Raw genomic sequence first — 13,941 nt, 5'->3', positions numbered from 1 at the left:
ACACATACATTCACAGTAATCATACGTATGACACATACTCACACAGTAGAGTACAGGCACATACGCAGGCACACACACAAGCACGCACACACACACACACACCCACACATAACATAAACATGTACATGCACATATGCACACAATTCAAGAATTTCTCAGAATTATGAACAGGCAAGATGGAGGTGGGCTTGTATAAAATGAATTTTACATGTGAAATCTATGAACTAATCATGTTTTGGTACTTGTTGTCTAGCAGATACCAGTGAGAATTGAGTGTGGATAATGCAATTTAGTGAGACAGTTAGAATCATATAGGCCTTTCAGCGTGATTTATTTTTGTGGAAAAAATGTGCTGGACTGGGCGGCTGTCATATTTTGTACCGCTCTGTGGTACATCTAGTTTATTCATGTATCTGACCCTCTCATCCAGATCAACTTAAAAACATCAGTTGTTACAGGGCCAGTCATATGCAAGACATTGATAACATTTATCATAATATAAGCAAGTATATGATTTATGTATATAACATATAGGTACAAGTGTCACCTTTATTTTTTCCTTTCTCAAGAATGTGTCAAAATAATAAATCCAACCAAGCGATGCTATAATTTATGATTTGAGTGCGTCAAACAATCTGAGGCTCTGGCTTAGTGAAGGTGGCTACTATGGGGTAAATATAAATTCCAATCAGACAACACTCACATACACTCATAAGCAGTGCACACAACAATAGAGCTACAGGCCTTGACACAGGAAAATCAGTGCAGTGAGTTAACTTTTGGCTTGGCTCCGGACAGGCCACATTTGAAGAAGTGGATGAACAAGTGGTGAAGAGCCTCGTCTCTCAGGCCGTAGATGAGGGGACTCAGACACCTGGGCACCAGTACGAACAGCAGGAAGATGCTGTAGCGCATGTCATCATATACCTCGTAGCTCAGGGTCTGTGCCAGGAAGCCAATGATGTTGCCAAAGAGCAGCGTGTTCAGGCTGAGCAGCAGCTGAATCAGGTGCAGCAGAAGCGTCCTGTGCGCCTTCCTAGCGGAATTCGCATCACTGGAGACGGACCGAGCCACAATCATGACACAAACATAGCTGTAGACGATGACAAGAGCTGCAGCCACGTAGTAGAAGCCATTGAGAGCCTGGTAGAGCAACTCCTGCCATGGTGAAGTATCAAACATAGAACCAGTACCACATAACACCTGTCTAGTGAAGAAATCAGGGTCCGTCACGGAGGTGTAAAGTGAATCGACCACAGGGTTCACCAGCCCAAAGAACCAAAGAGCAGCGATGGCCACGTACGTGTTCTTAACGGCGGCAAATTCACTGTGACGCAGAGGAAAGCAGATGGCAACGTAGCGCTCCAGTGACATCACGGCCAGGTTAAGTGGCGTGATTCTGGAGGTGGAGTCGGTGACTAAGATTAAGATGGAGCAAACGGCTTTAGCAGGCCTGCAACAGAATGAGATTAATCCAATTATTGACGAGAAGAGCAGCTGGATGGAGTCGTTACAGAGCATGTGAGCAAAGAGGATGTAGCGAGAGGTCTCTCTCAAAACAGGCTTGCTCCACAGCGTGACAAACATAACAGTGTTAATGTAGATGAAGACGAAAGACATCAACACCGTCACAGCAAATTTGGATAATCGAACGATCGCCGCTTTCTGAAGCGCCTCCTTTGTGGAGTTGTTTGTGAGAGCCATAACCTAGTCACACAGATAGCAAACACAAATATACACAGGCAAAGCACTGCTATTCAGCCTCTGAGTGAAAGAGATACGCTATACAAATACAGAAAGCTTAATCCTTCACAGAGGTATGTCAGCTCTACAGTGTACGAACACAGAAAGCTTACACCTTCACAGAGGATTTCACGTCAATAGACATCAGAATAATACAACTGTCAAAACATATGAAACAGAAAACATAATATGTGGATTTATCATTTACATGCCATAAAATACCACTACATTAAAGTATTGTAGGCATACTAGCATGTTTCCCGTGTTATCTAGAGAGTTGTTTGTAACTGTGTGCTGTGTAAAGGTGGACAGACCATTCACAGACAACAGGGTTAACCTCCACACTTTTTTATAAGAATGTTGAGCTGATTTCACTGTCAACACGCCTATTACCCCCCACCCACCCATTTGCATTTTCAGATCATTTTAGATAACACATTATTCTGTGGATTTCACTTTCACTGCGAAAAACAGAATTAGTCAGAAATTCAGATACATTTTGTAATGTGGAAATGTGAATTAAATATTTTCCAATAAGAATTCCACGAAGACACTAAAAACTCAGATTAAAGTCAGTCCACAGGGCTACAAACTGTTGAGCTACCACCTCCCATACCATATGCTAATTAGAGCTTTCAAAAGAGTATCATAAAGGCCTGAGTTCGCCAGTTTACACTCTTTTGATGTAGCTGCATCACTGAAGCATGAACGTCCTGCAAACAAGTTACAGTCAATTCTACCTCTCCTCTTATCTCCTTCAGCATAGGCCCAATTTTTAGATAGTTTCTCTCCAACTCTTTTTACAAAAGCAAATAATTTGATTGGATGACCAACAATATGCATGGTGCAAACACAAGCAGTTCACTTTGAGTATTATTGCTTGCCCGGTAGGATTACTGTAGTTGTTGCCACTTCTAACATTCTATAGGATCTAGAGCTGGAAAAAACGATTATTTTTTAAACGATTAATCTAGCGATTATTTTTTCGATGCATCAATTAATCTAACGATTAATTTTTTCAGTCCGAAAAAACATGAATTCCTTAACATTGCAATATATGTTTATTGCTCTTAAAATTCCAAAATAAAAGACTATACAAGTGCAAAGTAATGCATTGTTAGTCAGAGGTAGCATTCCATAAAGTTCAGTAGTGTATAAGTCTAATTCAGTGCCTGTCACTTTAAGACGTTCGTGAGGGAATCCTTGCAATTGTAACACTTAACACAGTTAAAAGCTGCTGATGTGTGGATGCAATTCATAATATACAGTAGTTAGTTCTAATTACGGTTCGTATTCCTTGGGACAAGCACTTTTGAGTCTTGGAAAACACTTTTCCATTTGCATCAGGATTTTGCAAACATTCAGTGTCAGAGTCAATAAAATGAGCCCTGCATGAGTAACGAAATTGACAAGCAGCTGTAAGTAAGCATGCTAAACTCGACATCCTAACAGTATTCTAACGTTAGCTTTGAGATACTGCTTGATTGCATAACTTAACTTAGTTTAGTCTCCTAAATGTACTATGTTGTGATAAGACCTTAGCAGAGTTAACAGCAGTTTTGAACAAATTTGCGCAGCATGGTCACAATGCTAAGCGGATTTAATAGCAATTTAGCCTAGTTCTATGCAATGCTTCTATGTGGCAACAACAATCGTGAATATTTTGTTAAATGCACATGCAGAGGAGGGGCAGCGGGCTCGTTACGAGAGAGAGCGGGCGGGGCAAGGAAAGGCTGCGTGCGTAAAAAGTGCAGGTCAATGAAAGGATTTTATCTGATCTTCAATTTAAATAGGCCGGTTTTGATTTTGTGGCGCCCCGCCACAGATTAGTCAACGTATGGGAAACACTGAAGGTGTACAATTAAAAATATTTGGCTTCACGCGTTATGCTTGACGAATCAACACGAATATTTTGCGCCAACGTATTTTTTGCGTCGACGTAATAGATGAAATCGATACGTTGTCCCAGCCCTAATCGGATAAAATTTGATCTCAAAACAATCTGGACACAAACAGATCTTTAAAAAAGGTTCTATGTTAAAGTAGAGTTCTCCTCTCTTGCCTTATTTTAGTTCATAACTCTTCATATTTGATATCCAACATGCTTGTCGTATAGTAGGCCTGAACATAACAGTGAGTAGATAATAACATAGAGAGTGAGTGTCATTGTGTTTTGAATTAAATGAATCTGTTTGTCCTGAGGCCTAAGAGGAGCTGGGTGGAATAATGGACCCCCATGACTACATTTCCATGCACACCATATTCCGGTTTTATTAAGAATAATTGCTATATTCTGATTGCCCATGAGTTATGTAAACACCTTATTCAAGCTGCCATAACCCGATCAAGCTCATATTCTGAATACTGAAAAATGGAATAACACTACTAGCATATGCTTATTTAAACTGGTGTGGCATGAAGACACATTAGTCAGAAAATGGCCATTTTGGAATATTATATTCCATCTGCGCATGTTTGTGCAAGGACATTTTGTTGACAAATATTGCAAACATACTGAAAAGTGTGGCAAAACGATAGTACTTGCAAAGTAAAGATTAGATCAATTTATGTATTAAAACCTGAAAGTTCAAATGTCAAGATGGAATTTATCGATGAGTGAAAGCATTGTATGTTTAAAGACGTTTGCGGACACACGACAGATGAAGAATCGGTGAAAACCCCTCAAAGCAGCCCATTTTAAGGCTAAACTGTAGACAAATAACAGTTCTCACCATCTCCCTTAACATATTTGGAGGTCTGATTATCGGCCATGAGCACATTGAGTATCAGGCCTGAGGTCATGTTCAGGACATGGCAAGTAGGCCAACTCAATGTTGACCAGATATTTCATCATTCTTTCATCATGCAAATCTCCAGGAGACCCGACATATTACCTTGGCAAACCAAACAGTAAACTGTGTGCGTGTGCGTATGTGCCCAAAAGACTGAATCGGCTGATGAGACAGACAGTGATGATCATTAATGATTCATGAGCTGCAAATACCAGGAGATCCTGCTGCTGAAAAACACTCCCTCACTCCAGGGCAGAGTTGAACAGAAGTCTGTTTGTCCTGGATCTATTCAGGTCACTGTTGTCAGTTTGTTGGGCTCCTCTGAGGAGGAGAGGCCCAGAGGGGGTGATTGCTGTGTATGCATGACATTCTAATGGTGACCTGAGGGAGCTGTAAGATGACATGAGTTATGCTACATGAGTCTGGAGTCGTTTGAGCTGTCCATCATGGCCTTAACCCATGCTAGAACCTGCTTTGAGTAGACAGAAAAACATCATATCCTTAACTCATGCTAGAACCTACGTTGAGTGGACAGCACTCAGACGTGAGAGGTGGCCGTGGTAACAAGATGGCTAACATCCATGGGAGGAGGCCATGCTAACAAGAAGGCTAACACCCATGGGAGGTGTCTATGCTAACAAGAAGGCTAACACCCATGGGAGGTGGCTATGCTAACAAGAAGGCTAACACCCATGGGAGGTGGTCTGGCTAACAAGATGGCTAACACCCATGGGACGAGGCCATGCTAACAAGAAGGAACTGTTGTCTATTGCTAGATCATCTCTTTAGGTGTTGGGAGTGAGGTTTACTCACAGCACAGTGCTTGACTCGGGCTACTGTAATGGTGACAAACTGTTTCAGCAAATCTACCTTTTATTTATTTGTATATTTATTTGTTAGTACTTGTTTATTTAACTAATAACTGAATAGTGTTGATGATTAATATGTGACACATTGACCGTTCCGGTTACCATAACAACCGGAATGTTTACTGCCTCCTCAGTTGATGTTTATGCTGAGAAAGGCAGGTATGTATAGCGACTACGCTCCGACCAATATCATATTGAATATGATAATAATTGATAAATACTAGATAAATATACACAAAATATACATGATTTTCTTTTGTATTGTTGGATAAAAACATGTAACATATATAGATACACTGTTCTCTAACTGTATTGAGTCCCGTAAGATATTAGCCTAACGTTGTTAATCTTAATTATAAACTATATCCAAGGCTACTAAGTAACGTCAAGAGTATTCAATTTGCTGTTATGAATTAATTGTATAGGCCTACTGTTATGAATTAATTGTATATTGTTTGTTGTCTTTCTTAATGGGGTTTCGTAATGTCGGGACAATTTATCTTAGGATAACTAATGTTTAAACCATAGATTATATACGTTGGAGAGATATGCCGTTGGAGACGCGGCGCGCGCTGAAAACGCAATTTAAAAGTGAAAAATACTTAGCGAACGGCTTATTACCTATCTACCAACATTATATGGGGGAACGGGAACTCATTGTTTTTTTGTCTTATTGTAGGGCTTGATCTGACTTTATCCCGTGCCTCCCTGTTTTGTGTGTACATGTTGGTTGACGACAGGAGCCGCAAACCCCTTAAATAAAAAAAAGCAGTTAACGCATTGGTGTGAGCGTCTACGTCCTTTGTGGTGGAGCTGGAGAGATCCGCTACACTACTGTGGTGATTTTATTTGATCATAAAGACTGGACTGTCTGGAAGTCATAAGATTGAAATGTCAAGGCAGGTAAAAAGAGGAAGTAAAATTAGGTGACAGTGCTTCACAGTGCCAAAATGAATACAGGCCCTACCTAGCAACAAGTAATTACACATAGAACCTGGCCAATACATATTTTTAATGTCTAAATGAGGAGGAGTTTCCACCAATATCCCAAGTTCGAGAAACGTTCTGATTGGCTAAAAAGGGGCCTGGGTTCTTAGGAGAAAGAGACATCTCCCAGGCCCCTAGAAGCATAAAAGGTAGAGCGCAGGCACATTCAGATCAGATCTCATCGGGGAAGCAGCTGTTACCCATCGCTCTCTTGCCTGACGGTCCAGTCCTGACGCTGTTAGAATTGTATCTTCACTGCAAGACGCCAAATAAAGAATCAACGGTCTTCAGCATCTCTCGTCTTGGTGTTCTCCTTCGGGTCCTTTGACATCAGAGTGCTTATTGAGATTGGAGGTTCGAGAAAGTGGTTAATTTTCCACGACACTACAGCTTCAGTCCTGGAAAGCACATGGGGATACACAAAAAGGCCTCAGTGATGTGTGGCAGGGCATCGTTGAAACTGGGAGGCTGATAGCATGCTTCTTTGGTGTATTTGAACAACTAAAATTCCCTTGTTATCAGTTTTAACAAGGCCCCATAAAAATTTTTTGGTTAACAGGAATTTGAGGATTTTCTGGCCCCTAGTTTTTAGGGAAATTGTTCAACGAGTCCAATCATCAACATCGATTGCATCTTGTTGGCTATAGTAACACTGCTGAGTTTGTTGTCCAGCCAGTGGTCTAGATAATTTGCTGAATGCAAATGCATTCTTGCTGCAGAGGGGATAGTGCTGCTTTCATGCATTTTTTAGACAGTGTCGGTGCTAAGGACAACTCCATACACTCTTAACTCATACACTCTTAAAACGAATGTGTTGGAGAACAACCGATGTGTTACTATCAACAAATGTGTTGAAAAACAACAGCAATTCCACAACCTTATGACTTTGTTTTGCTCTGATATACTCTAAGACCCCGTTTCATACCTGTCAACATTTAGCTTTCCAAAAACGGGAGATTTTTTTTCGGGGGATGGATGATGGTCAGCGTTTATACCGGGTCTGTGTTTGCATATTTAATACGTTTCATACACGTGTTTCAACAGTGCATTTCGGTTGTTGCTTTTACCTTACCATTACCTTACGCATGCCAGTTATGTATCCACCAGCTGCCTGCCTGCAGCCTACTTCCAAAACTCCAAAGCTGTCAGATTTGGTTCCGAGGGCACAAGTTCAGTGTATCAACAACACTCAATAACAGTTTATGTGATGTGTTAATCAATTAAATTCCCAACAATTTCACAACAGCTAGTTCTGGAGTAGGCCATTCAACTAGCCCGCTTGCTTACGACGAGACTCAGGCTGCGCAGTCGGCACCCGCTTCCTTATTTGGGTTTTGGGTTTCCAGGTTTTAGCCTATGACAAAACAGTTGAAATTGAAACTAAGTGATCGTGTATGTGTAGGGTGTATTTCATACACAATCTGGCAACCTGAATGGATCAATGATTTTAATGAAGTTTGATGGCCATGCAAATTACGGGAGTTTTCCAGGAGAAATAACAAAACGGGAGGGTGCTGGGAGATGACCTTGAAATACGGGAGAAACCCGGGAAAAACGGGAGTGTTGACAGGGATGCCGTTTACATGAAGGGAAAACGCAGATATTCCCCTGCGGTTTGGCCTCTCGTTTACACCAAAACCCCGTTTTTATCACAGAAAACGATTATTTCTAAAACCTCCGGCCAAAGTGGAGATTTCTGATAACGCCGGTTATGTGCTGCCGTGTCAACAGGGATAAACGGCGTTTTAGCTTCTTAAACGTCACATTATGCGCCAGAAAATCCTTAACGTCATGTGAGCGCCTGATGTTTACAGTTTCTTTGGCTACTGATCAGGATTATCATGGATGCTGATATGGTGCTACTAATTTTTACTTTTGTGCAAACGCTTCTGGCCAACATGTCAACATATTTGGACTGGCAAGATTCCCAGTTGACATTGTCTTGGGCTTTACTTGCTTTGTAGTCTAACGCTACACGAAGGAGTAACTCTACTTCGCTGTCTGTCCATACAAACGAATCTCGCGCCATGTTTGCTGTTTTGAAAGTTGCTGAGGATTTTGATTGGCCAGCATGGCTTTAATCCTTTCCCTACACTGCCACCCATAGGTTTGGCATAGTTATTATGGCGCTCGACAGCGTATTTATGCAGGTTGATGTAAATGACAAGTTTTTTGAAAACAATGTTGTGTGCACGGGGGGGGGGGGATATTCGTTTCTCTAAATACCATAAAATAATATGTGTAAATGTGGCCTAAGACAGTGGTTCTTAAACTGGGGGTCGCCAAAAACTTTGGAGGGGACGCGAAATGATTTGCAGCCATAGACATAATGCCATAGACATAATGCCTTTGGTGTTGACATAGCCTGCATATGAGAGAAGACATTTTCTGCTTCTGCTTTCAATGCTCATCTCAACATTTATTTCGAAACCAAATTCCGCCGGTTAGAGAAAAGGGGGATGCGAGCTTTTGAGAGGGCACAGTTTGATGTTTAAAATCATAGGAGTTCCTTTTAACCGCTTTGAACCAATCACTAACAACCGGCGTTTCGTCAGAGAAGTTTCTCTGCAGCACGCCCATAACAAGCACGGGTGCATCTTATCAGCAAACAATCACACGTTTCATCTGCGTAACTCTCGCCAAAATGCATCATATAGTGTTTTGTGAATGTACCCAAGTCAAACTTTCATATAAATGCATAAGTACGTCCAAAGTGCCACGTTTAAGCTTGTATGCGTTGTCGTTTTCGGGTGAAATTACCTTTTGAATGGGATTCCTATAGGGCTACTACTTTTTTGATACAATCGCTATTTTTCAAATACTATGAAGGCTCGACACAACATGAAACTTTGATCGAAGTATCATCAGTGTCTCTACACATGAACTCGAGCATTGAGAACATTGTTGGTGTACACAGAGTTTACTAAAAGAGAGGTTTTGAACAACTCACTTGTTTTTTCTGCTCGCTGCCATCTTGCAAGGAGTGAGTTGTCCAAAATGTTTCTTTTCTTTTTAGTAAACTATGTGTACACGAACAATGTTCGCCAGACAAAATGTTTAAGAACCACTGCTCTAAGACAGTGGTTCTTACAGTAACTTGTCTGGCTTTGGGACCCATAATTTACCATGTTCATTAAGTTGTGACCCATACAGTGTATATTGTTTTAGCGTTCAAGCTTATGGATATAATGAGCTACATTATAAGACATGCGAAGTGCCTATAGGCCTATAGTACTTGTTTGGTACATGCTGATGTTTGGCATTACATTTGTGAAGTCTTTAACTCCTGATGTCACATTTTTAAGTACTTGACAAGTTTGTCTTTGACAGGGGTGCTTTGTTTCCATGTAGCATTTTAGTTTTGATGGTTTCATGTGCCAGCAATTCATTGCACACCACACACTGAGGTTTCTGTCCCATTTGGTCCACAATTTAAGTGAATCCATATCCTACTTCAAATATTTAGGGTCATACCATATTTGTGTTTACCCCTTAAATTATGTCTAACACGACCTGTCATATAAATGTCCATGCAATGACTGACATACGAATAAAGTATATCAAAATAAAGGTCCAATATTAGATCTGACACGGTAGCATTTGAATTTTTTTCACCACAAGCTCCACGACCCACCCAGAATGGTTCCGCGACCCACTTTTGGGTCCTGACCCACCAGTTAAGAACCACTGCTCCATTCTCCTTGTTTATAAGTCACTACCATCAAAATGTGTTTGAAGACATTAGGTAAGAAATTACATAGTGTCACCTGAACTAAATGTGGAAAAGTGAAAGTGTGAAACTCTGAATGTAATGTCAATGATGGCATATTCCCTCCATAACAATCTATAACATGGCCGTTAATTTGCTGGTTTACAAAAGAAAGGACTACAACTGTTTGGCTGTATATGTTTGTAATTGCAGCATGACATATACATATGAAACAGTGCATGGACTAATTACTTTTTCTTAAACATTTCACCTGCAGTCATCATTATTTCTAGTATAATGTCTGAGCATGTTTATCCTTACAGACAGGGTAGTGCAATGGTTGAGTGATATTTGACATATGTGATAAACATTAATGATATACAACACAAATACAACCACACCTTTAAACCCTACTGAGGTATTTGGACATATTTTATCTTTTACTAGTATGTGACTTAAACACATTTAATCTTTTAAATTCTGTCACATGAACAAGACTTACATTGTTTTACATAATATCCAGGCACATGTTTACAAGTATAAACTGTTCTTATAGGTCCATATATAACAGTTATAGAGATCAACGTGAACGTGAGTCAGTTACTGTAAGAACCGTAGCGTGGTTTCATCTATGTGATAGCAATCAAGTGTGTAGGCCTACGGTTGATATAGGCCTACATATTCTATGCGATTTACACGTTCAAAAAAATCATGGATAAGCTGAAAGAAACTTTTTTTTTTTTTTGTGTGTGTTTTTTTTTGCGTGATCGTCGGACATCCATTATTTTTGTTATTCAGCACCCCTGGTCAAAAATAGGTTACCGCGCGCCTGCCCTGACTTGTAAATGACTACCGGCCTTGACTTGAAGCAGTGGAACTAATACAGTGAGGTAACATGTACACTCATCTTGGCTCTACACAAACCACATTTGAAACGGTGAAGGAACAAGTGGCGAAGCGTGTCGTCTCTCAGGCCGTAGATGAGGGGACTCAGACACCTGGGCAGCAGGACGACCAGCAGGAAGATGCTGTAGCGCACGTCGAATCGGACCTCGTAGCTCAGAGTCTGTACCAGGAAGTCAATGATGTTGCCAAAGAGCAGCGTGTTCAGGCTGAGCAGCAGCTGAATCAGGTGCAGCAGAAGCGTCCTGTGCGCCTTCCTAGCGGAATTCGCATCACTGGAGACGGACCGAGCCACAATCATGACACAAACATAGCTGTAGATGATGACAAGAATTGCTACCACGTAGTAGAAGCCGTTTAGAGCCTGGTAGAGCAACTCCTGCCATGGTGACGTAATGAACATAAAATCAGTACCACACAACACCTTTCCAGTGAAGAAATCAGGGTCAGTCACGGAGGTGTAAAGTGAATCGACCACAGGGTTCACCAGCCCAAAGAACCAAAGAGCAGCGATGGCCACGTACGTGTTCTTAACGGCGGCAAATTCACTGTGACGCAGAGGAAAGCAGATGGCAACGTAGCGCTCCAGTGACATCACGGCCAGGTTAAGCGGCGTGATTCTGGAGGTGGAGTCGGTGACTAAGATTAAGATGGAGCAAACGGCTTTAGCAGGCCTGCAACAGAATGAGATGAATCCAATTATTGACGAGAAGAGCAGCTGGATCGAGTCGTTACAGAGCATGTGAGCAAAGAGGATGTAGCGAGAGGTCTCTCTCAAAACAGGCTTGCTCCACAGCGTGATAAACATAACGTTGTTGATGTAGATGAAGACGAAAGACATCAGCACCATCACAGCAAATTTGGATACTGATCGAGCGATCGACGCTTGCTGAAGCACTTCCTTCGTGGAGTTGTTTGTGAGAGCCATAACCTAGTCACACAGATAAATACAAATATACACAGGCAAAGCACTGCTATTCAGCATGAGTAAAAGAGATACACAATACAAATACAGAAAGCTTTAAATCCTTCACAGAGGTGTGTCAGCTCATCAGTGATACTATGTACAAATACAGAAAGCTTACACCTTCACAGAGGATTTCACGTCAATAGAAATCAGAATAATACAACTGTCAAAACATATGGAACAGAAAACATATGCGGGTATATCATTTACATGCCACAAAATACCATTACATTAAAGTATTGTAGGCATACCTACATGTTTCCCGTATGACCTAGAGAGTTGTTTGTAACTGTGTGCTGTGTAAAGGTGGACAGACCATTCACAACAGACAACAGGGTTAACCTCCACACTTTTTTTATAGAGGAGTTCACTGTCAACACGCCTATTACCCCCCCCCCACCCATTTGCAATTTCAGATCATTTTAGATAACACATTATTGTGTGGATTTCACTTTCACTGCGAAAAACAGAATTAGTCAGAAATTCAGATACATTTTGTAATGTGGAAATGTGAATTAATTAAATATTTTCCAATAAGAATTCCATGAAGACACTAAATAAAAACTCAGATTAAAGTCAGTCCACAGGGCTACAAACTGTTGGGCTACCATCTCTCACATGCATCCCATATGCTAACTAGAAATGCAATTTCAAGGAATTACCAGTGCATGAAAATGCAAAAGTTGTGACGTAAAATATCATGTATAGTTAAAATAGATAATACAGAGATGGTTACTACAGTGATGCTAGGATAGACATGGTGGTTGCATAGCTTAATAAAAGTTGATAGATTAAAAGTAGACCGTTGTAGACCGAACTTGAATGTAGATAGTTTAAAAGTTGTAGCCTGACGAGCCAGACCCACATTAAAATGTAGGGTCTGGGTACTCACCAGTGGTGGAATGTAACGAAGTACAAATACTTCGTTACTGTACTTAAGTAAATTTTCCACGTATTTGTACTTTACTGAAGTAAAATTTATAGTGCATACTTTTGACTTTTACTTTGTTACATTTTACAGCAATTATCTGTACTTTTACTCCGCTACATTTCTACAACACCATCGTTCCTTTTTACGATACATTTTATGATCAGTTTTTTTTTCTCTCTGACAAACACGTTTGTTTTACCGGGGGGTTGCTACCAAAGATTCTGGAGCGCTACGTGCATTCTTAGAAACATAAGCTTCTAGTCTAGACCAGGCAAAGCGTGAGCTTGTAGCCATCTGCATTCGGTAGGCTATATTCACCAGACCCATGGCTACACTGTACATGCAACTGTGTTCTGTGCCTTTCTCTGTCTGTTATCTGCAGCGTTAGGGCCTCCTCTCCGATGAGATTGCTATCCGCGGATCAGCGAAGTTACAGGCTATGCCCATGCTTCTGTCACACGTCTGATCATTTGCGGCACAAATGAATGGTAGACTATTAATGAACCGGTGGCCGGAAAAAACGTAACATTTTCCAGATTAGGAAATATTCCTTAATTGTGTGTGATTAAATAAAGATGCATAGCCTACAATTGGGGGGTAGTAACGTGAGCGCTCATTCAATGTCTATGCGTCTGCGCAAGTGAAACTGAACTTAATCATAAAGACACCTTTCTCAGCAACTTTTCTGTTCAATCAGCATAATTGGCATTACGATCCACCCGACGTTTCCCTTGTCTACCCCGTTAAACTTCAGGCTCTCGTGTTTTGCTGAATGATATTACTCAGCAGATCACCCTAGTAGATAACCGGAATTACAGTCTCTAGAATTGTAGGTCAGAATGTAAACTGGGCCACAGATGGTAAGCACAATTGCATTAACTTAAAACTATCTAGTCGAGTATAACCTAAAACTAGCTTAATTAAAATGCCACAGCCCATACTGATTTTTCCTTTTAGAATATAGATATTAAGAGAATAAATCATTATGCAAAATCTTTTACTTTTAATACTTAAAGTACATTTAAAAGCAGGTACTTTTT

At 40.7% G+C, this 13,941-nt stretch overlaps 2 protein-coding genes across 2 annotated transcripts; both read right to left on the bottom strand.

The window, feature by feature from the left end:
* Positions 1-759: 759 nt before the first annotated feature.
* LOC121709010 (odorant receptor 131-2-like) lies at positions 760-1,704 on the bottom strand. Its single transcript, XM_042092013.1, has one exon. The coding sequence runs from the start codon at positions 1,702-1,704 to the stop codon at positions 760-762; it is 945 nt and encodes a 314-aa protein (XP_041947947.1).
* A 9,147-nt stretch (positions 1,705-10,851) lies between these two features.
* LOC121709009 (odorant receptor 131-2-like) lies at positions 10,852-11,931 on the bottom strand. Its single transcript, XM_042092012.1, has one exon. The coding sequence runs from the start codon at positions 11,929-11,931 to the stop codon at positions 10,978-10,980; it is 954 nt and encodes a 317-aa protein (XP_041947946.1). The 3' UTR covers positions 10,852-10,977.
* Positions 11,932-13,941: the final 2,010 nt, after the last annotated feature.

Source organism: Alosa sapidissima, chromosome 5 (assembly GCF_018492685.1).
Source record: "Alosa sapidissima isolate fAloSap1 chromosome 5, fAloSap1.pri, whole genome shotgun sequence".
Lineage (NCBI taxonomy): Eukaryota > Metazoa > Chordata > Actinopteri > Clupeiformes > Clupeidae > Alosa > Alosa sapidissima.
Note: the sequence above shows the minus strand (reverse complement) of the source record. Positions and strands in the feature narration are given on the sequence as shown.